A 22,727-nucleotide genomic window follows, 5' to 3' on the forward strand; every position below is an offset into this window, starting at 1 on the left:
CCTTTATTTACAAAGACAGGTGACAGGCCCATGGATGACAGTTTGCCTGCCTTTCACCTAAACTGTTAGAATTGCCTTCTAAATTGTACTTCTGTGTTCAAATTTTACACTACTACAGTTCCATGCGGAAGTCAGAGGTTTTTAAAAACATAAAACAGATCGTATCTTCTTGCAACATAAAATCCTTGAAAGGCTTTTCATTGCCAGTAAAATAAGATAGAAGCTCTGTACCTTGGCCAGCTGTATGATCTGGCTCTTGTTTCTCTATCTGACCACACTCATGGCACTCTCCCTCTTTATAACTAAGTTCTAGCCATCACCAACTTTTTTTTTTTTTTTTTTTTTTTTTTTTTTTTGCTGTATGCGGGCCTCTCACTGCTGTGGCCTCTCCCGCTGCGGAGCACAGGCTCTGGACGCGCAGGCTCAGCGGCCATGGCTCATGGGCCCAGCCGCTCCGCGGCATGTGGGATCTTCCCGGACCGGGGCACGAACCCGCGTCCCCTGCATCGGCAGGCGGACTCTCAACCACTGCTCCACCAGGGAAGCCCCCAACTTCTTTTTAAAACACAGCAAGCTCTTTCCTAACTCTGCCCTTATTGCTCTTTGTGCTTAGAGTCCTCTTCTCTAGGCTCTTTGCAGGACTATGTCATTTTTATGCTTCTGGTGTTAGCTTAAATGATATTGCCTCAATGCCCAGTACTCTATAATGTAAGCATTCCCAGCCTGTGTTCTTTTTATCAAGTTATGAAAATACTCTGCCTTCTTCACAGCATCTATCACTACGTCTATCTTGTTCTTTTGCCTGTTTTATTTTGACCTCTCCCACTAGATTATAAGCTGACAGCCCTGTTCATCACTGTATATTGAGCTCCTGGCACAGTGAATATTTTCAACAAATGGAAATTGAGTATATGAATGAATGGATTGGAAGTAGATAAAGCCACGTACAAATATAAATGTCTGAAGGCAGGAAGACATGAATTGAGAAAATTTCTACCAGAGAGAGAGAGAGATTGAGCAGTTGAAGAGACCAAACCAGGGGAAGTTCAAACTATTGCTGAAGGGAACAGGAGAAAGAGCTGACCAAGAAAAAATAAAAGCCTTTACAGGGCGCTGAGTCAGTAGAAAGAACTTGGAGAATGTGAGGTGCTGTACTCTGAATGACAATACGATTTTTTAAAATCTGCATGGCATATATGGTAGCCATTATTGTTATTATTGTTATAGACTGATGTTTTATTATTTATGAAGCTCTATAAAGGTATTCTCTGAATCCTTGATGAAAGAAGCCAGGAAGTCCATTCTAAGCACTAGTTGGCTAGAGTCTTTTTTTATTATTTAATGTTTTAAAAGAGTACTTCTCAAACAGTATGCACAGGAACCTCCTGGAGAGCTTGTTAAATACAGATGCCTAGCAAACAACCCCCCTCCCCTTTCCGATTTAATAGTTCTATGGAAGAACCCAATAATTTTTTTACTTATTGTTTTTATTGGCATATATTTCACATGCCATTAAATTCACTCTTTTAAAGTGTACAATTTGGTGGTTTTTAATATGTTCACAAAATTGTGCAACCATCACCACTAATTCCAAAACATTTTCATCATCCCAAAAAGAAACTCCATGTCCATTAGCAATAGCTCTTCATTCTGCCCTTTGCCTAGCCTCTGGAAACCATTACTATCTCTGTCTTTCAGATTTGCCTATTCTGGGCATTTTATATAAATGGAATCATACGATATACAGCTTTTTGTGTCTGGCTCCTTTTACTTGGCATGTTCTCCAAGTTCATTTACATTGTAGCATAAATCAGCATTTTTAATGGCTGAATAATATTCCACTGTTTAGATTATATCACATTTTGTTTGTGCATTTGTCAATTGGTGGACATTTGGTTTGTTTCTACTTTCCTGCTATAACAAATAATACTGACATGAACATACATGGACAAGTTTTTGAGTGGCTATTTATATTTTGTGTGAAAATATTTTTTTTCAATTCTCTTGGTTACATACTTAAGAGTGGGACTGCTGGGTCATATAGTAACTCTATATTGAACATTTTAGGGAACTGCTAAACTGTTTTCCAAAGCTGCTGCACTATTTACATTCCCACTAGCAGTGTATAAAGATTCCCATTTCTTCACATCCTCATAACACCTGACATATCTGACTTTATTATAACCATCCTAGTGGGTATAAAGTGGTATCTCATCATGATTTTCTATTTGCATTTTCCTAAGGCAATAATGATGTTGAACATTTACTGGCCATTTGTATATCTTCTTTGAAGAAATGTGTATTTTAATAGTTTGCCCATTTTAATTGGATTATTTGTCTCTTTACTGTTGAGTTGTAAGAGTTCTTTATACATTTTGGATACTAGGTGCTTATCATATATACAATTTGCAAATATTTTCTTCCATTATGTGGATTGTCTTTTTACTTTCTTTATAATGTCCCTTGAAACACAAAAGTCTTTAATTTTAATGAAGTCCAATTAACCTAATTTCTTTGGCTGTTTGTCTTTTTGGTGTCATATCTAAGGGACCATTGCCTAATCTGAAGTCATAAAGACTAACACCTTGGGCATCTACATTTTCTTCTAAGAGTTATATAGTGTTACCACTTATATTTAGGTCCTCAATTTATTCAGTCCTCTGTTATTGTTTTTCTGCTTGAATCCAATTTTTCCATTAGTTTTGGAAATTTTTACCCAATTCAGTTTTACGATTTTAAGTTATCAGAAAATCTGTACTTGTCAAAGTTAACATTATATTAGGACATATCATATTTTCCAGGAATTTTACATAATTTCTGGAACACTTATATACCCATACAGACATAAGAAGTCTTAGTATGACTTCTTATTTGACAATGCTTCTCATGTAATTTATCAAATAATCTTAATTAGTTTAATATCTCCTTTTTTATAAGGAAAAATTGATTTTAGGGAGTTTGTCAAAAATATCAAAAGGTTTGGTCAAATAGGATCATAAGTCACTATACAAATAATAATTATTCATTTAACCAAAATGATAATTGAAGACTTTGTAGGCAAATATGGACAGTTACATAGTTGTAAGACCCAGCCTTCTCAAGTAATCAAAGACCTGAAACACAGAAAAATAATTTTGGACAAGGCACAAAATCTTTGCTCTAGGCAGATTACTTAAAAGGTAAAGAAAAACCTTTGTTTACAATTTTTTATTGAGAACAGACCAATAATCTAAGGATTTGTTTGAGTCAACAGAGAATTCTGTAGTACATTTGATTAGACTCAAATATTTTGTATCAACGTTTTATATCTCAGACAGGTTCTCTGAAGTTAGCATAACAACAAATGGTATACCCTACTCAGACATGCAACACAAAAGAAAAAGATAAAACTTGACCCTGGATTTTTTTCCCTAGAGTAATTTCTTCCATAAATAAGACTTTACTTTTTACATATAAACTTGTCCTATAACTGGCCTTGGCTCACAGAGAGTGTTAAGGACATAGCTTAAGAAATCTAGACTACTTTTTAATCTATTATCACCACAGACCACAAAAACATTCTCCAAGTGGATACTCAGGTCAGATAAAGATGCTCTTTAAAAAATTTACTGAGGAAACAAACTTTTAAATATCTAAATTCTTTCTATTCTCAAACAGATTTTTATTAATGCGTTTTCACTAGACTTAGAGATCACCTCTTTGTAACTTCCTTTCAGAAATGTGCTTTTTCCTTTCTTTGCAACTGTCTGCTTTTTCTACATCCCCACATTTATGAGGCTTAGTATCCACTGTGGTTTTGTTTCTTAAAAACTGTAGGTGGTTCCAACAGAGTACAATACTTGTTACAAAATGACACAGCAATTTTTTTTCTTTCCTTAGAAAAACCCGACATTTTGTACCCTGGAACAGTTATAGAATTTGAGACTACTAAAAAGACATAAAATAGCTGACTATGGAAAAACTTCACCCTTAGTCTTGACATGGTGTGACATATTATCTATGTACAATGTGCAAGAAGAAAAAAATGAAATGAGTCTTGTTATACATATAATGAAAATCTCTTGCCAGTGACAGGACTTAAGTTTAAGGCAAGGAAATGAGACATTCCTCCTAGAATTTGGGGCACAGAGTTGAGAAATGAAAAGACTGAAGGGGGCAAAGAAAAAAAAGTTAATGCTTAGGTACACCCCCAGAAGAATGAAAATATTAACTTTCTGAATCCATAAAGTTACCCTGTAAGACTCTTCCTTAAATATCACCTTAGTTTTTAAATAAATTTTTATTGGAGTACAGTTGATTTACAATGTTGTGTTCGTTTCTGCTGTACAGTAAGTTACAGTTATACATATACCTATATCCACTCTTTTAGCTTCTTTTCCCATATAGGTCATTACAGAGTATTGAGTAGAGTTCCCTGTGCTATACATACAGTAGGTTCTTATTAGTTAACTGTTACATATATAGTAGGGAATATTACCTTATTTAACTTTACTAACACACAGTAATATTAGCAATAATATTTTACATTACCTAGCTCTTTACACTTTATAAAAAGCTTTCCAGGTCTTCCTTTCCTGGCTATGATGGAACAACTGTTCTTCTGCCAAAAACAATTAAAAACTAAACATTTATTAGATAATGGTTTTCAGTCATTGCACAATAGTCATTGCACTATAATCATTGAGGGAAGGGAAACATATGATGTGAGCTCATCAACCATCCTGACATTCTACCTTGGGGGATCTTCAACATGGAAGGAGGAGGAACCCAACTAGAGCTCAAAAAGAGTAGACTCCTGAAAGAGCTGAAGTTGGTGGGACAGAGTACTCGAGAAAATGGAGTACTGCATAGGAATTACTGTAGTTCTTTGCCAAAGGCTGGGCTATCCAGGTACAGGGTGAGACTCTGTGAGGCTTAGAAAATATGGCCTGCTATGTGACTGAGAGCTGGATAGTGATAGCAGAGGGCATACCATGCTAAGAATGCTGCAGCTCTGGTCTAGAACGGGTAAAAAGACCTTGCTGAATATCTTCAATGTTTAGATGAGATGCAAAACAAACAAACAAACAAACAAAAACCCCTGTAATATATGCCCTAAAGGACAGGACATACACTAGGATTAAATTCAAAACCAAATAAAAAAACAAGTCATCCTGCAAGGACCAAAATAATCTAACACTAATCTAATACTTTCCAGAATAAAAGCTAATTCCCTTTGAAAGAAAGCGTTATTCCAACCCCTGACAAGATTTCATATACAATGTTTTGCACATAATCACTAGACATATAAAGAAGCCGGAAAATGTAACCTAAACCAAGAGAAAAAAAGAGGTCATTCAAACTAGACCCAAGGTGAACCAGATATTGTAATCAGCAGTCTAGGAATTTAGAGCACCTATTATTAATATTTTCAAGGTTTTCAAGGTTAATATAAACATAATGAGTAAATAGATGAGCCACATTAGTAAGAAAATGGCAGTTATAAAAAATGGAAATTTTAGAACTGGAAAGTACAACACTGGAAATGAAAAAATTCACTGAATAAGCACGAGCGGTAGAACACAGATACTGTACAAAAAACTGAAAATATAATTAGAAAACAAAAAGCAACATGGTACACTTAAAATTAGCCACATCAATAATTACAATTAAATCAACTAAAAATCTCAGTAGAAAGGCAGATATTGTCAGGCTGGGTAAACAGATCAGGACAAAATTATAAGCTGTCCACAAGCTGTGCACTTTAAATACAAAGGTACATATAGATTGAAAGTCACTGGGTGATCAGAGAAGAAAAGGAAATAAAAGGAATCCAAATCGGAAAAGAAGAAGTAAAGCTGTCACTGTTTGCAGATGACATGATACTATACATAGAGAATCCTAAATATGCTACCAGAAAACTACTAGAGCTAATCAATGAATTTGGTAAAGTAGCAGGATACAAAATTAATGCACAGAAATCTCTTGCATTCCTATACACTTATGATGAAAAATCTGAAAGTGAAATCAAGAAAACACTCCCATTTACCATTGCAACAAAAAGAATAAAATATCTAGGAATAAACCTACCTAGGGAGACAAAAGACCTGTATGCAGAAAATTATAAGACACTGATGAAAGAAATTAAAGATGATACAAATAGGTGGAGAGATATACCATGTTCTTGGCTTGGAAGAATCAACATTGTGAAAATGTCTCTACTACCCAAAGCAATCTACAGATTGAATGCAATCCCTATCAAACTACCACCGGCATTTTTCACAGAACTAGAACAAAAAATTTCACAGTTTGTATGGAAATACAAAAGACACCAAATAGGGACTTCCCTGGTGGCACAGTGGTTAAGACTCCATGCTCCCAAGGCAGGGGGCCTGGGTTCAATCCCTGGTCAGGGAACTAGATCCCACATGCATGCCACAACTAAGAGTTGTCCTGCCACAGCTAAAGAGCCAACTAAGGAGCACATGTGCCACAACTAGGGAGGCTGCCTGCCGCAACTCAGGCCTGGTGCAACCAAATAAATAAATAAATAAAATATTTAAAAAAATTATTAAAAAAAAAAAAAGACACCGAATAGCCAAAGCAATCTTGAGAACGAAAAACAGAGCTGGAGGGATCAGGCTCCCTGACTTCAGACTATACTACAAAGCTACAGTAATCAAGACAGTATGGTACTGGCACAAAAACAGAAATATAGATCAATGGAACAGGATAAAAGTCCAGAGATAAACCCACGCACATATGGTCACCTTATCTTTGATAAAGGAGGCAGGAATGTACAGTGGAGAAAGGACAGCCTCTTCAATAAGTGGTGCTAGGAAAACTGGACAGGTACATGTAAAAGTATGAGATTAGATCACTCTCTAATACCATACACAAAAATAAGCTCAAAATGGATTAAAGACCTAAATGTAAGGCCAGAAACTATCAAACTCTTAGAGGAAAACATAGGCAGAATACTCTATGACATAAATCACAGCAAGAAACCTAGGAAATGGTACAGATGAACGGGTGTGCAGGGCAGAAGTTGAGACACAGATGTAGAGAACAAACGTATGGACACCATGGGGGGAAAACCGTGGTGGGGTGGGGATGGTGGTGTGCTGAATTGGGCGATTGGGATTGACATGTATACACAGATGTGTATAAAACTGATGACTAATAAGAACCTGCAGTATATAAAAAAAAACAAACAAAAAACAACTAATACTAAACTTTCTTTGGGTTATTTGTATAGAAATATGTTAATATAAATGTTTCAGACATTACATGAAATTTCTAAAAATTTTCTATTTCTGGTATAATGTTATAAGTCATAATTCTAGTTATTACTTTAAAATGTGTATCTCAGAAATAACTAAATTTCCTTGTCAATTGTACTATTATGAACTTTCATAATCTTTCAAATCTTTAACCGTGGTCATTTTTAAGTCTTTTGTCATTTACAGACAGTTCTGGGTGTACTCTGATGCTTTCACAAAAATGTTCCTATGAAAGTGTTTCATCTTCAAGGAATTCATGGAAAAGACTCTGACAAGTACAGCTTTCTGGTAACTGACTATACTGCTGAACTGAATGAATAAGCATTTTCAGAACTCTAATGGAAAACTGATGAATTCATAAAAGTGCTAACAAAAGATCAAGATAAAAAAAATTTATTACATGGGACTGAGTGAACTGATGAGGATGATTATAATTTTTGTGACTTTCTGAATAAAAAAAAAAATCCCACAGGGACTCAGAGGCAAAAAATATACAAATCAATTTTCACTGCAAAGTAAAGGAGCTGTTACAGTGGAGGATTCCTGGACTGAATGTCAATATTATGGCATGGTATGAGTGTGTTTCGTGTTTGGTAATTGCAATCATTGTTGCTTTTGTTGTGGTCATCCATTTACAATGCTTGGTGTCAGGTTATTTCTCTCTTGTAAAAGTAAAATACAGTGTGTGTGTGTGTGTGTGTGTGTGTGTGTGTGTGTGTGTAAAAAAAAAAAAAGACCTTAAAGAGGAGATGCGGACCCAAATACCTGTGCTTTTTTTAAAAAATAAATAAATTTATTTATTTGTTTTTGGCTGTTTTGGGTCTTCGTTGCTGCGCGCAGGCTTTTTCTAGTTGCGGCGAGCGGGGGATACTCTTCGTTGTGGTGCGCAGGCTTCTCAAAAAAAAAAAAGCAATCACAGAGGGAATTGCCTGGCCATCCAGTGTTAAGACTTCACGCTTCCACTGCAGGGGGCACAGGTTCAATCCCTGGTCAGGGAACTAAAATCCTACATGCTGTACAGCTAAGTTACAAAAGTAAAAACCAGTCACAGAAACAGGTCAGATACAAGGGTATGAAAAATAGATGCAACATTTCAATGTGAAGAATGGCAATAATTTATGGCCATCTTTATTCTGAGAACACACAAAAATATTTATATAATGTTTATGGCCACTTTACTCATAATAGTCAAATTGTGAGCCCCAAACTGATCCAAGTGCCTGCAGATGAATAGATGAACAAATTTTGGTATATTTGTACAACTGAATCTCATTTGAATTATTTAAGACATATTCAATTGAATAAAAAGGAATATGCTACTGGATGGATCTCATAGACATTAAGTTGAGCCAAAGAAACCAGGCACAAAAGAGTACATATTGAATGATTCCATTTATGTGAAATTCAAGTATAGGAAAACTAAAAATAGGAATAGTGGTTTCCTCAGGAGGAAAGAGATTAAATGGAAAAGAGCACAGATTTTCTGAGAAGTTGAAATGTTCTATATCTTGATTAATTGTTTACATATTTCAAAACTATTTGAACTGTACACTTAAGATGTATGCATTTCACTATGTAAATTTTTATCTTAATTTGAAACATAAAAAGTTTTCACAGCTATCCTGTTTGTTCCTCTCACTCATCATATAGAGAAGAAAATGGTATTTTCTTTTAAAGAAGTGATAAGTTAAGATTTCACAGAAGGTTAGTGGCATTGGAACAAATGGAATCTAGGTAAGCCAGAAATTCATGGCTGAAAAAACATCTTCTTTTCTTTTCAAAATTTTTTAAATTTTAAAAATAGGCTTTATTTTTTAGAGCAGTTTTAGGTTCACAGCAAAACTGAAAGTATAGAGATTTCCTGTATATGCCCTGCTTCCGCACATGCATAGCCTCCTGCATTATCACATTCTCGCACCAGAGTGGTACATATGTTACAACTGATGAACCTACACTGACCCATCATTGTAATTCAGAGTCCTTGGTTTACATTAGGGTTCACTCTGGTGTTGTACATTCTATGGTATGGACTAGTGTATAATGACAGGTATCTATCATTATAATACCATAGAGTATTCTCAGTGCCCTGCAAATCCTCTGTGCTATACCTATTTATCTCTCCGTAGCTCCTCAGCCCCTGGCAACCAGTGATTTTTTTACTGTCTTCATGGCTTTGCCTTTTCCAGAATGTTATATAGTTGGAATCATACAGTATGTATGGTTTTATCAGATTGCCTTCTTTCACTTAATAATATGCATTTAAGTTTCCTCTATATATTTTCATAGATTGATAGCTCATTTCCTTTAAGCACTGAATAATTTTCCATTGTCTGGATATATAATTATTTATCCATTCGCCTACTGAAAGGCCTCTTGGTTGCTTCCAAGTTTTGGCAATTATGAATAAAGCTGCTATAAACATCTGTGTGCAGGTTTTTTGTGTGGACGTAGTTTTCAACTCCTTTGGGTAAATCTCAAGGAGCACAATTGACAGAAGGTAGGCTGAGAATGTTTAGTTTTGTAAGAAACTGACAAACTGCATTCCAAAGTGCCTATACCATTTTGTATTCCTAAGAGCAATGAATAAGAGTTCCCGTTCTTTAACATCCTCATCAGCACTTGGTGGTGTCAGTGTTCTGGATTTTGGTCATTCTAATAAGTGTGTAGTGGTATCTCACTGTGTTTTGTTTGTTTGTTTTTTAATTTGAATTGCCCTGATGACATATAATGTAGAGCATCTTTTCATAATATTCAATATTGCATATTATTTGTCATCTGTATATCTTCTTTGGTAAGGGGTTTGCTAAAATCTTCTTCTTCTTATTTAATCATGTTATTTGTGCTCTTATTGTTGAGTTTTAAGAGTTCTTTGGGTATTTTGGACAATAATCGTTTATCAGATATATCTTTTGCAAATATTTTCTCCTAGTCTGTGGCTTGACTTTTCATCCTCTTGGTAGTGTCTTTTGCAGAACAGGAAGTTTTAATTTTAATGAAGTCCAGCTTGTCAATTCTTTCCTTCATGGATTTTACTCCCTCAGTCTAAGTTATGATTTTATTTTCAAGCCATCATGGAAAGCTAATTGGATATACTTCATATAAAACCTTCACAACTTTCATTTATTATTTTAAAAAAACTACTTGTGCATAATCACACTGTGAGCAAAACCAACTTTGGTCTATTTCTAATACATTCGCCACTATTATTTTTCTCTTTCTATGACATAGTCTTTGGTCATAGCATTCACCAGTCTAGTTCTCAAATTTAAATTAGGGAAAAATAAAAGTTGTTCCCAAGGAACATTCTGTTCCAAAGAAGATTATTTCCAGTCTGATTTATTAAAATTGAATTTTTTTTAAACCAAAATGATTCAAAGCAAGACATTTTCTTAACAGCCTGGTCAATTTACTCTCCAGGGGAAGCCATGCTTTAAAATCCCAAAGGGTTAGTAAGCTACCATAGTCCATCATTAGCCAGAATTTCTAGGATTTTGTGACTTTTGTTTGGCATTGCAACACCTCTTATGTCACTGGGATCAATTTCCTAATTCTTAGTTTTTATGAAAATAATATTTCAAAAATACATAAAAGTGGTTATTCATTAGGGATTCATAATTAGATTTATGGAAAAAATTTGTGGCAAAACGTCACTATAAGATGTGTTCTATTCTTATTTTTCTCTTTTGAACTTTGTTTTGCTGATGTTGTTATTGTTTGTTTTAGTCTATTTGGCCTAAATTTATAAAAGAAATTTATTGCTTACAGTTCTGGACACTGGGAAGTTCAGAATCAAGATGCTGGCAGATTCAGTGTCTGGTGAGACCTTGTTTCCTGGTTCATAGATGGTGCCTTCTTGCTGTATCCTCACATGATTGAAAGAAGTAAGGGGGCTCTGTGGGGCGTCTTTTATAAGGACCTTAATCCCATTCATGAGAGATCTTCCCTCATGTCCTAATCACCTCCCAAAGGCCTGGCCTCCTAATACCATCATATTGGGGGTTAGGATTTCAATGTATGAATTCTGGGGGAGACACAAACATTCAGACCGTAGCATTGTTGTTTGTGGTGGTATGTGTTTGTGTGTTTGATTTTTAAGTTCATGAACATTGTCTTCGATACTTGTCAAATGCTGAGTCTTTGCTATTTGTTCAAGTAGTGACAAGGGGGGCCAAAGAGAGTTTTGATTCTCTAGGAAATGCATAAATCACACACATATAAATACATCACAATTATCCTTATTAAAACAGCAATCAATTATGTTCTGATATATATTAAATGAGAATGAAAGACACCGTAAGTTCATGTAGAAGTGGATATTCTCCTAAAAAAAGTTATGAAGATCACGGTATTCAAAAACAGTACAGTAAATGACCATTATTAAGCACAGTATTAGAGGTCTAACTTCCACAAAGGACCTCTGCAGTATCAGACAAATGACTTCTCAGAAAAAGTTATTTAAGATAGCTAATCCCTTGAAAGATTTTCTTTTCTTGCTGAGCCCAGACTAAATTTCTGAAGAGAGAAATGAATACTTCCCATTTCTGAGAAGCCCAAGGCTTTTGGCAACATTTAAAACATTAATGCTCATTCCTTTTTTTTTTTTCCATCTATCATCTCTTGTCAACGAAAACTTTTTGCAGGCCAGGCTTGCACAGCTGAACAAAAATAACTAGCTACCCCTTACACCCAGGAGGTGGCAAGGAAAAACCTACCTATGGTTAGTAGGAGCCTAGCTCAGTTTAGACTCAAAGTTCATTCATTTACTTCTTCTCAAGCAGATTTAATCTGAAATGGGTAGCAGGAAAATTAGATAATGAATAAAAGGGAGAAAACATTCCTGACATATCACAGTAAATCTGGGACAACTTTGAAGCAAAGTTCTTCCCTAAATGATGCCCCTTCTTCGTAAGGCTGCCAAACCCAATACGGAAGGAGACAGACTGCATTGATATTGCAAAGTTAAGCCAAAAGTAACTGGCCTTTTCCTTTTCTTTTGCATGCAAGCAAGTAACTCTATTTTCCACTTAAACTCTTATTGATTGATAAACTCTTATACTGATATCTTTGATGTGCTTAACCTGATAATGATATGTCCACATCTTTTCTTACTGCAATATACAGCATTTCTTAAAGGTAATATAAAGAGTAGTGGATATAAGAGAAAATAGAAACTTAGAAAAATATTTGAAAAGGCCTAAGTCATATACTAAATCACATCACTAAAGGCCTCTCTGATTTGTTGGAAGAGATCAATTTAGAATAACATTCCCACACTGTTACCATTCAACACAGTATAACCTAATCAGAATTTTCCCTTATCACTTATCTCCAACAATCTCTAAGTCACATAAAACATGTATTTTGGTTGATACCTTAGTCGTATATAGTTTTTCTTTCAATATCAAATATCTTGCTGGTTTCTGAACATTCTTTTGAATGGTTCAGATTCCAAAGACTGAAAATATCATCTGAACAGTCCCTAAGAATAGTCAAGAAAAAATTTTCAACATTGGGAAAGCCAATTCAAAATAGATAAGTTCAAATGATTAATGACAGTAAACCACCCTATTCTTTCCTCCTTAACTTTAAGATCCACTTGCACTTTAAAGTACACTACAAAATTTAAAAGTTAACATTATTTGTCATCAAATGTTCATGAACTGCTTGCTACTGAACTTGAAACTTATGGGAGGTCAAGTGAGAAATATAAGACATCAGTGCTGATTTTGTTTATTTTTTTATTTATCTATAAATTTATTTATTTAATTTATTTATTTTTGGCTGAGTTGGGTCTTCATTGCTGTGCATGGGCTTCCTCTACTTGTGGCGAGTAGGGGCTACTCTTCATAGCGGTGTGCGCGCTTCTCATTGCAGTGGCTTCTCTTGTTGTGGAGCATGGGCTCTATGGGAGTGGGCTTCAGTAGTTGTGGCTCACGGGCTGCAGAGTGCAGGCTCAGTAGTTGTGGTGCATGGGCTTAGTTGCTCCGCAGCATGTGGGATCTTCCCTGACCAGGGCTCCAGCCCGTGCCCCTGCATTGGCAGGTGGATTCTTAACCACAGCACAACCAGGGAAATCCCCAGTGCTGATTTTAAAGTTTATGGTTAACTTGGGATAGACAAAACAAAAGTTATGGAGTAATTAATAATCAACTCTGTCTTAGGAGAGAGTTTTTACAAGTACATTGATTGTTCAAGGACTAAAAGCGGAAGGAATTCATTTCAGTTGGCTTTGTCAGAATAAACCTTCTCAGAGAAGACAAGACTTTGGTTTTGAAGAAAGAGAAGGACTTAGAAAGCAGGTGACAGTACTAGGCTCGTTAACCTGAAAGCCTCTTGGATGTTTGACATCATTGTGACCTCAAAGTCCAGGAGTAGATAGACTGTGGATTTCAACACTTTATCATATGATTATTGGGCAATAAAGTAAAGTGGTAAAGTAAAGTTAACCAGATGTGGAGAGCCATGGGGTATTTGCCAGTACTGTGAAGAAAGCGGTTTGTAATCTGGAAACCATTAAAATTTTCTTGGGGTGGATTCTCCAGTGCTTGACTTCCAATCCTGGATTTTCTGCTTCTTAACTCTTTCTCTGGCCTTTCTTTCCCAAGCTGAAAAGTGAGAAGAGGAAAATGTTTCTTACCTGCCTCAAAGAATCAATATGAGGCTCAAAACATCATGAACATGAAAGTGTTTTCAGAGCTGCAAACCATCAAGAATGTTTTAATTCTTCTTACATTACTCTGTGGTATTATGACTAAAATTGAGTTGCTTTTGACAGTCAACTTTTCAGGCTATCAGGATGTCATTTTGTGGATTGTTTTGTTATACTCTGGGACAAAAATAACACAGTGCCTTTCTATACTACCTGTACACAGTGCAGGCAGGGCAAATGGCTTCCCTTTAGACTTGCAATAAAGAAGCAATTACTTTTGAAGAGCTCTGCCTCCTAGTTGGTGTCATTGTCAACTGGAGGGAGTCTTCGGACCATCCACATTCCTATCTGTCTTTGCACAAGGTCTACATCAGGGATGCCTAGACAGGAACCAGACATGGGCAATGCACCCAAATGATTTCAATCAGAACTCAGATTAAGTTACCTGCTGCCTCCTGATTAGGTTGGGCAGCCCAACAGCTAATTTCTAGGGGGGACTTCCTATTACTTGCTTGCCAGATGTAGAAATATTTATTTTTGCCTTATATTCTGTAAACAACCTATGGTAAGTTGATTCTGGGTACAAACCAGGTGAAGCATGCACATCTGTAAGGAGAGTGTCCAGAAGAACTGGAAGTCACGTCTCATGACCCTTCTATGATCTTACCATTGGGTGCCAAAACTAATTCATAAGTTCCTTTATATTTAAAACAGCTTATTTGGAACCTAAACACACATACACACAATCACACACATAATACACATACACACTTATAAAAAGTCAATAACCTACTTGAGTCATGACACACTTTTCCCCCCACAAAATCTTATACTATGGCTTATTCCCTGTGGTTAAATTGAATATAATTGCCCAAGACTTTTAGTTACATTTTTGAAATTTTATCTTATCCACATCAGTGAGGCTTTTGTCTTTCGATACAGTCGAATATCTAAAAAGGCAATATAGAATAATAATCTGAAGGCTATTTTCCCAGATCACCACTTCTCAGAAGGATGAAGGATTATTACGCTGATGGGATCAGGAAGCTGTGCAGGATAGAGAACTTCCCATTTAACTTCCCACAAAGTGAGGCCAAACCTCTCAGCCCTCTTCAACTAGGGGATCTCTAAAGTTTTCTTCTGGACTAAAAGTTCTAAAGGTCTATGACACCTCCTTCTTGCTCACCAGTGGAGGCGATGTCCTGCCAAGGAAGATGTGTGAAGGAGTTAAGAAAAGGTTCCACGGTCACGAGAGACAAGGAAAAGAATTGTGTTCCATGACTGGTTTCTAATTGCCATCATGTTTACCGATTGCCTTGGCTGGCCAAATGTGAGGAAAACAGTCTTGAGAACAATCCAGAATAGGATCTAGTTAGATTTCCATGAAAAAAAAGCCTACATGCCATTCCAACATCATTGCCACACCTGCCATGGAGTTAGACATGTGAAAGACCCAGCCGTTAAAACTTCACAGTGCTAACTGCTTCCACAGAGGAGAGAGAGAGAGGAAGCTGGAAGCTACCTCACACCTCGGGTTCAGGGCGCAGCTGTGGGCTCACTCTGACTAGAAGAGTACTGTGGAAGCAGGCTTGGCCACACCACTGAGCAAGAAGTTGGATGGTTCCAGAAGCCTATGTGTGTGGGTGAGTCACCCTTCCCTCCCATGAAGTTGTTTGAACGAAGCCAGAGTGGGTGCTGTCTTGCTGCCAAATTGATTCAGATCCCTAGAACCAAACTTCCAGATGAGTCACTTAAACTCATCAGACCCCACAGCTTCTCCAACTTGGGTCAATTACACGTGGAGTTAGGAAGGTCTGGAGCCATAGCTAAGAGGCTGGGCTCTGTGGCATTGCTTTAGTCTGCACTCACCCCTCCCCATTCCACCCCCAAACAAGACCATACATCTTCCACTTCCATAGTGTATTGATCTGTGCAAAACAAGGCATCATTTCCCAGGGCAATTTGCTGGGTGATTTTTGAAGATTTTTGTTAAACCACCTTGACACTCATGTTTGCAAAACTAAGTATAGGATTTCCAGTAAGTAGACTTGATTTTGGAGCCTGGTCCTCCCACTGACTTCAAGTGGGAGTAGAGGTACTTTCATCGTATTATCTTGGCTTCTAACGCTGGCTGAAGACCAGAGAATTATAAACTAATTTGAAGAACCTAGAATGGTCTGCCTGCAAGCAGGAGTGTAACGTCTTGCAGTTTGGCACAGTTTTAATCATGGCTTACATTTCCTGAATAATAATAGTAATAAGAATTAGAAAGGAATTTCAGAAATCTTTTTAAGTCAAACCTCCGGGCTACTTTGTTCCCAGTCTTCCTGTTTAGATGGAGACGACGGGCATCTCTGAGAAGATTCTGTGCCCCAGGAGAAGCTGGCTTTCGCTAGCCCAGGCTGGCCCCGAGGATGAAGTCTCCGCAGGACTGCTTCTCACTTCCAGCGGGAGCAGCGCAGAACTCCATCCACCGCGGGGCGAGCTGACTCGTCCATCGCGGAATGGGTGCAGTCGGCGGCTCCCAGCCGCCCTCCCCAAACCCCACTGACTAACCCCGCTCCACTCGGCCCCCTTTACCCCGCCCCGCCTCAGTCCGGGGGATTTCCCAGGCATCCCAAAGATTGAATTTCCTGCCGGGAGGGAGAGAGTGCAGATAAAAGGGATGCGGAGGACCCGAAGAAGTCACGGTGCTCTAGAGCTTCAAATCCCACCCCTTCTCCCTCCTGAACCCCTCTCGCTGAGTCTCTTCGCCACTATGAGACTCCTGTCCAGCCACGCCGCCCGCATCCCCGGCCCTTCGGGCTCACTGTGCTTGCTGCTCGCGCTGCTGCTGCTGACGCCGCCAGGGCCCCTCGCCAGCGGTGAGAGCTCACAGCCAGCCGGACGCACCGGGCAGGCGGAGTGGCCCCGCCTGCCAGGCGGCCGCGACGCCCTGGGCGTGGGGAAATGTCCAGGTCGGACTGGCTGGGGAAGAGATCTCCCAGCAACCTGCCCATAACCGTGTCTCTCTTTCTACCCCAGCGGGTCCTGTCGCGGTCATAGTGAGAGAGCTGCGTTGCATGTGCTTAACCACCACACCGGGGATTCATCCCAAAATGGTCAGTAATCTGAAGGTGATCGCCCCAGGACCGCAGTGCTCCAAGGTGGAAGTGGTGTAAGTCCTCCTGCGCGGCGCTGTCCACTGTGACCTTGGCAAGAGGGATGTCTCCCCAGCCCTGACTTCAGCCCCCGCAGCTCATGGGCGCATCCTCCTTTTCTCTCTGCAGAGCCACCTTGAAGAACAAAAAGGAAGTCTGTCTGGACCCAGAAGCTCCTCTGATCAAGAAGATCATCCAGAAAATGTTGGACAGGTACCTGTCACCTTGATCTTTTTGATTTCTGAATGTCTCTTGGAGTGCGGACTTCTCAAAGTCCTTATTCTCCGCGTGGGATTTGGCAACCACATTCCAGACCACGCTTAGAAAAAAAAAAAGGATGTTCGGGAGAAGGGGCGAAAGTTGTTCTAGAATGTCCTGGGAAAACCCTTATCACAAATGTCATGTGTAATTGCCTAGGAGGTTACACAGAACTCACCGCTGAGATGTATTTGTTGTTGTTGTTGTTACTAGAGATCTTGAGCCCACCCTTTGCTTTTTATTGATCCTCAACTGTGTTTTGAAAACAAGTTGGGGTAGACAGGTGTGTGGAAATTTGGTTATACTGATGTCATTCTTTTCCCAACAGTGGAAACAAGAAAAATTAAGAGAAAGGACTGTGCATTGGAAAAATTGCCCAGTTCTTCAGCAGAAGAGTTTTCTGGGGATCTCTGGACCCAGTGAAGACAAGAAGCAAGGGCTAATTTTCTCCAGTGAGTTAGGTTTCTGTATGAATTCCCCACTATAAGAGAGAGATGAGAGGAGGGAAACTATGTTTGTCCCTGCAGCTTTCTGCTCAGTTTATGGCGTGTTTAGCGTGGTATCTCCTGCTCCTTATTTGCTGTTATTTTATCTGCTATGCTACTGAAATCTTTGGCAATTAACTAAATTGTGAATCAGGAATCATTGGTTGTTAATCTTTCAAGGTGGCTATTGTATTTCTACAATATAGTTCTTATAGTGCTATGGAAAAAGCTGTGTCTTTAATGTGTGAATGATATTTCATTAGAATGCTGTATACGGAGATAAACTGTTATTCTCACCCTTTCATGAAATAGGAACTACTTTAGTATTGTTTCTTGAGGAATATGTTAGAGAATTTTCTTACTCTTGACCCTGGTTAGCTAGTTAAGTTACATTGCATTAGAAATCTGGATATATTATATAGTTATCTGTGTGGAATATATTTCCTTATTTAGAATTCCTAAATGTATGAGTTCTAAGGACTAATATATTCTTTTCCTATACATTTAGATATTTGATGTCTTCCTAGTATGGCATAATGTCATGACTTACTCATTAAACTTTTGATTTTTATGGTATTTATTATCCAGTTTATTAGGAGTATTATATCTATAGTATTATATTTCTAAGTATATGTTTTGGATTGATGAAGAAGCTAGGAACTAGGGAAATTCCTTATTTCTAGTTTTTATAAAAATACATCCTTTTAGTTTCTTAAAAGTAAAGACACATTGTAAAGCAATTATACTCCAATAAAGATGTTAAAAAAAGAAAGAGTAAAGGCAAACTTAACAATGATTTATACTTTGAAAGTTCTGAAAACATATTTGAGCTCTTTGAATATAAACTCATCATGAAGTTAAAAAAAAAAAAATGCACTGCCCTGCTAAGATTTGCAGATGCTTATACTGTATCTTTTAAAGGTTTTGACCATTTTGTTACAAAGAATTACATATGGATCACATTTACTATGTTAAAATTGCACTTGTTAAATGTGGTCTTAATGGTTTATGGTACTTCCTTTGTTCTCTGGGAAAAACAATAAAAGATTTTAAAAATTTACTGAAGTTCTTTCTTGTACGCGGGCCTCTCACTGTTGTGGCCTCTCCGTTGCGGAGCACAGGCTCCGGATGCGCAGGCTCAGCGGCCATGGCTCACGGGCCCAGCCGCTCCGCGGCATGTGGGATCTTCCCGGACCGGGGCACGAACCGGTGTCCCCTGCACCGGCAGGCGGACTCTCAACCACTGCACCACCAGGGAAGCCCAAGTTCTTTCTTCTTTATTGTACTGTTACAAAAATGTCATTCCTCTTTAATTCTACATTATTGTAAAAATTAACCACTCTCCTCTTTGGCTAGCAGAGAGGACCCTCATTTCCCAATGTCCTTGCGTTAGTTCAACCTATTTCCAAGCTCACTCTCCTTCCAGTTCCTCATTCACAGCACCAACAATGTCTGGGTTCTTTAGAAAACACAAATAGATAAGCCTTCCTTACCTTAAATCCTTTACTGCTGCCTGTTTCCTAGACATGAAATACAAGTTACAAAGTATGACAAATTAAGTTCTGTTTCATGACTCCTGATTATTACTTCAACTGCATTTTCCCCTAGCATCTTTGCAGTCAAGAATTCAGTTCCCTTACAGGGCAAGTTCTTTCCAGGTCCAGGCCTTTGCATTTGGTAGGGCCTCTACCGGGAAGGCCCTTCCCATTTTCCGTCTATAGGAGGAAGCTTATTCATCCTTCAGAGCTCAGTTCAATCAACACCTCCCTCATGAAGTTTTCCTTGGCATTCCCAGCAGAACTCGTGGTTTCCATTTTGATGTTCCCATAGTATCTTCTAAATATCTGAATTTATGTGAATAGCCAACATTGCATTACTTTTACTTGCTTATAAGGGTTTTTACCCTGCTCTACTTAGAGTTCTCCCAGAGCATCTGCCATATTTCGTTCATCTCCGCATCCCCAATACCTGATACAGATTAACTTTAATGAATTAATAAGTTTTCCTGAAACTCAGGTTGTCAGATAGTGCCCTAAAATCAGTCACCTGGCTCATGGTAGGTGCTGAATAAAGTTTAATTCCTTTACCCTCTTTTCTCTTTCTTGCCTACAAGCAATCCAACAAGAGCTCTGGTATGTGCAGTCCCTTCAGCCTATAACACTGACCCCTCACTTTCACCTGACTAACTCCCGTCCTTCCTTCAAGGCCAGTTTACATGTCACTCATGGCCTCTCTGACCCTTCCCCCCACTAGATTAAAGTCCCTTTTATATCCTGTCATAGAATTTTATTCTTTCCCTTCACAACATTTTGTCACCAACATGACTGTAGAGCCTATAGAGACTATGTACATGTGGTCATTTATTTAGTGTCTGTTCCACCTTCACTGTAAGCTCCATGAGGGCAGGGCTATGTTTATGATGTTCACCTCAGTTCCTAGGACAGTCCTAGCACATAGTATGTGCTTTAAAAGATAAGTGATCTAAACAATTCCCACTGTCTCTCTGGTATTAAAATACCAATTTCATGGGAATAGCTCATTCTGAGGAAGAGCAAGAAAACAAAAGGAAAGAGACTAATCCAATTAGTATACATACATGCATCCCCCAATTGGATTAATTGTTATATATGCTTATATTAACATGTATTTGTATTTATTAATATATGCTAATATATTATTAACATATCTATATCTAACCTAAGCTATTCTATATCTTTTCATCTCTTTCCATATATATCAAATATCAATTAGATTAATAAATGTTCTATTATTACACATTAATATATCTACGTAATAGAGAGAGAATGTATGTGTGAGAGAAACAGAGATACAAAGATATGAAAAAACCTAGAGTAGATTCAAAGAGATGAGTTTGCTGACAATTTTTTCAACAATATAAAAAATCATAAAATACCTCAAATTAAAAAAAAAATTTTAAACTTCTATGGTACTTTATTGCTCTCTCAAATAGCATTTTTTCCCTTTGAACCCATAAGTTATACACTAATCCTAAAAAAACAAACCAGTTACTATAAATGTTTGAATTATAAATTTCAGTGTTTTAAACAATCCCTGATTTATTGTATGAGCCCCAAAATACTCATTGAGTAAGTGCCTGATAATAACAAATGAAAGCGTATTAAATGCCTTTGGGATGGACAAAACATGTGAAGAAATAAACATTACTGATTACTTCTTTATCATAATTCAAAATGTCTGTTTTTCCCAGAAGCAAGATTAGTAAGTTTAGTTTGTTTATAGATCATAGAATAAGACCTTATTGTAATATTCTTGAAATCGTATTTGTCATGCTCGTGTCATAATTGGCTGTTCTACAAATAAAATAGATCACAGTATATTACCAAAGTATAACCTATACAAGAACCTCAGTGACAGCTACTACTCACCAATCCTGCTGTTACTATTGATCCTGCGAGTAGCAAACTCAAAGACTAACATATCCGAGGGAAACTAATCTAATGAACATCTTCTAAGGATATACCTTCTATTTTCCTCCTCTAAATTCCTAAATACTATATTCACTCTGTTATCCCTCTGAAATTCATTCTCATATATGAAATCACTGGGAATTGAACAAACGCTCAGCTAAAATTTACTCTATGCTTCTCCCCCAATTCAAACAATTTTCAATGTGCAATCGATGCCCTTCATTCTACCAGACTTTCTTGTTTGCCTCCGGGTGTGACACATTTACATAATCCTTCAGTTCCTGAAGATATGACAGGATCTATGATAAAATATGACTAGTGGCTTTGTTTTTCTATCATAGTTTTAATCCTTGCATGAGGAAAAGAGTTGCTGTGGGTAATTCTCAGGTTGTTCATAACTTCAAAAGTCCTTCCTGGATGTTACAAATTGAGAAATTTACCAGACAGAGGAAGAGCCTGGGGATTTCGATTTGCCTCCCTGACTACTAAGAACCATCAGTGCACATGATTCTGATTTTGGCTGATGGTCCTCAGTGGCTTTTAGTCAGCAAAATTAATATTATATTCCCGACAAAGATTGTTCATACTTCAAATACGTAAAGTGAAATAATGACATAGCAAGACATAGAGTTTAGGTGTAAAACTTTGTTTCCACCAAGTCTAGAGTCCAATTTCTTAAATATTGAGAAATTGCAAGAACATCCCCTGCCCTCTGAAAAATCCGTGTTCTTAATGGATGTGTTTCCACTACCACATAAAAGTGTGATGATTATTTCGGACTCACCTCTTGGGTTGAACAAAGAGAAAAATAGTTGATTTGATTCACTTCCAGCAAGAGAGGCCAGTGATAGTTCTTTGTAGTTTGTGGTGAAGTGCGAGTCAAAGCAGTTGCATTTCAAGTCTAGTTTTGAGTATTTTTAGCTACGTGACTTTGGCAATTTATTTAGCCTCTCCATCCCTCAGTTTTCTCATCTGTAAGAGCAGTACAATAATATCTATCTCTCAGGCAATAAAGACTAACCTGGAACAAAGTAGTTTCTTGATAAATGTTAGTTCCTTTCTCAAGCCTCCTAATTCAAGCTCCTCTTTAAATGAGAAAACTGAGGGTTCAATCATTTGAGCACCCTTAATTTTTCTCATATGTATTACCATTCTTTATACCTATGTGTGAATGATTAATTTTTAGTGCTTCTAAGAAATCTTTTTTTTTCCACCAGTCTTTTTCAGGAAGCTTCTGGAAACAATGCATTCATATTCTCTATATATTTTCTGTCAGTTATGTGGCAACAATATAAAGATGTATGATGTATTTCCCTTCTTATAAACATTAATCCATCAAATATCGGTATGTCAGACATTTATTGGTAATCTTGTTTCATACTGGACCTCGTGCAGGATCCTTATGTTACGGCGATTACAAAGATGAGAAGCTTTCAACCTAAGGTAAGGTCTTTTGGCAGCAAATACACTCAAAGTTTTCTCTG

At 37.5% G+C, this 22,727-nt stretch overlaps 1 protein-coding gene and 1 long non-coding RNA gene across 2 annotated transcripts; one reads left to right on the plus strand and one right to left on the minus strand.

Annotated features, from left to right (window-relative positions):
* Positions 1–12,980: 12,980 nt before the first annotated feature.
* LOC141278796 (uncharacterized) lies at positions 12,981–16,441 on the minus strand. Its single transcript, XR_012332030.1, has 2 exons — positions 16,212–16,441; positions 12,981–13,867 (listed from the first exon to the last, which is right to left on the minus strand). It is a non-coding gene; the product is annotated as an uncharacterized lncRNA (long non-coding RNA).
* Positions 16,442–16,490: 49 nt separating this feature from the next.
* Positions 16,491–18,854, plus strand: LOC101331371 (C-X-C motif chemokine 6-like). The gene is made up of 4 exons (XM_019932660.3): positions 16,491–16,775; positions 16,936–17,068; positions 17,181–17,264; positions 17,638–18,854. Exons 1-4 carry the CDS (start codon positions 16,577–16,579, stop codon positions 17,654–17,656), a joined length of 435 nt encoding a protein of 144 aa, XP_019788219.1. The 5' UTR covers positions 16,491–16,576; the 3' UTR covers positions 17,657–18,854.
* Positions 18,855–22,727: the final 3,873 nt, after the last annotated feature.

The sequence above is a fragment of the Tursiops truncatus genome, chromosome 5 (assembly GCF_011762595.2).
Source record: "Tursiops truncatus isolate mTurTru1 chromosome 5, mTurTru1.mat.Y, whole genome shotgun sequence".
NCBI lineage: Eukaryota > Metazoa > Chordata > Mammalia > Artiodactyla > Delphinidae > Tursiops > Tursiops truncatus.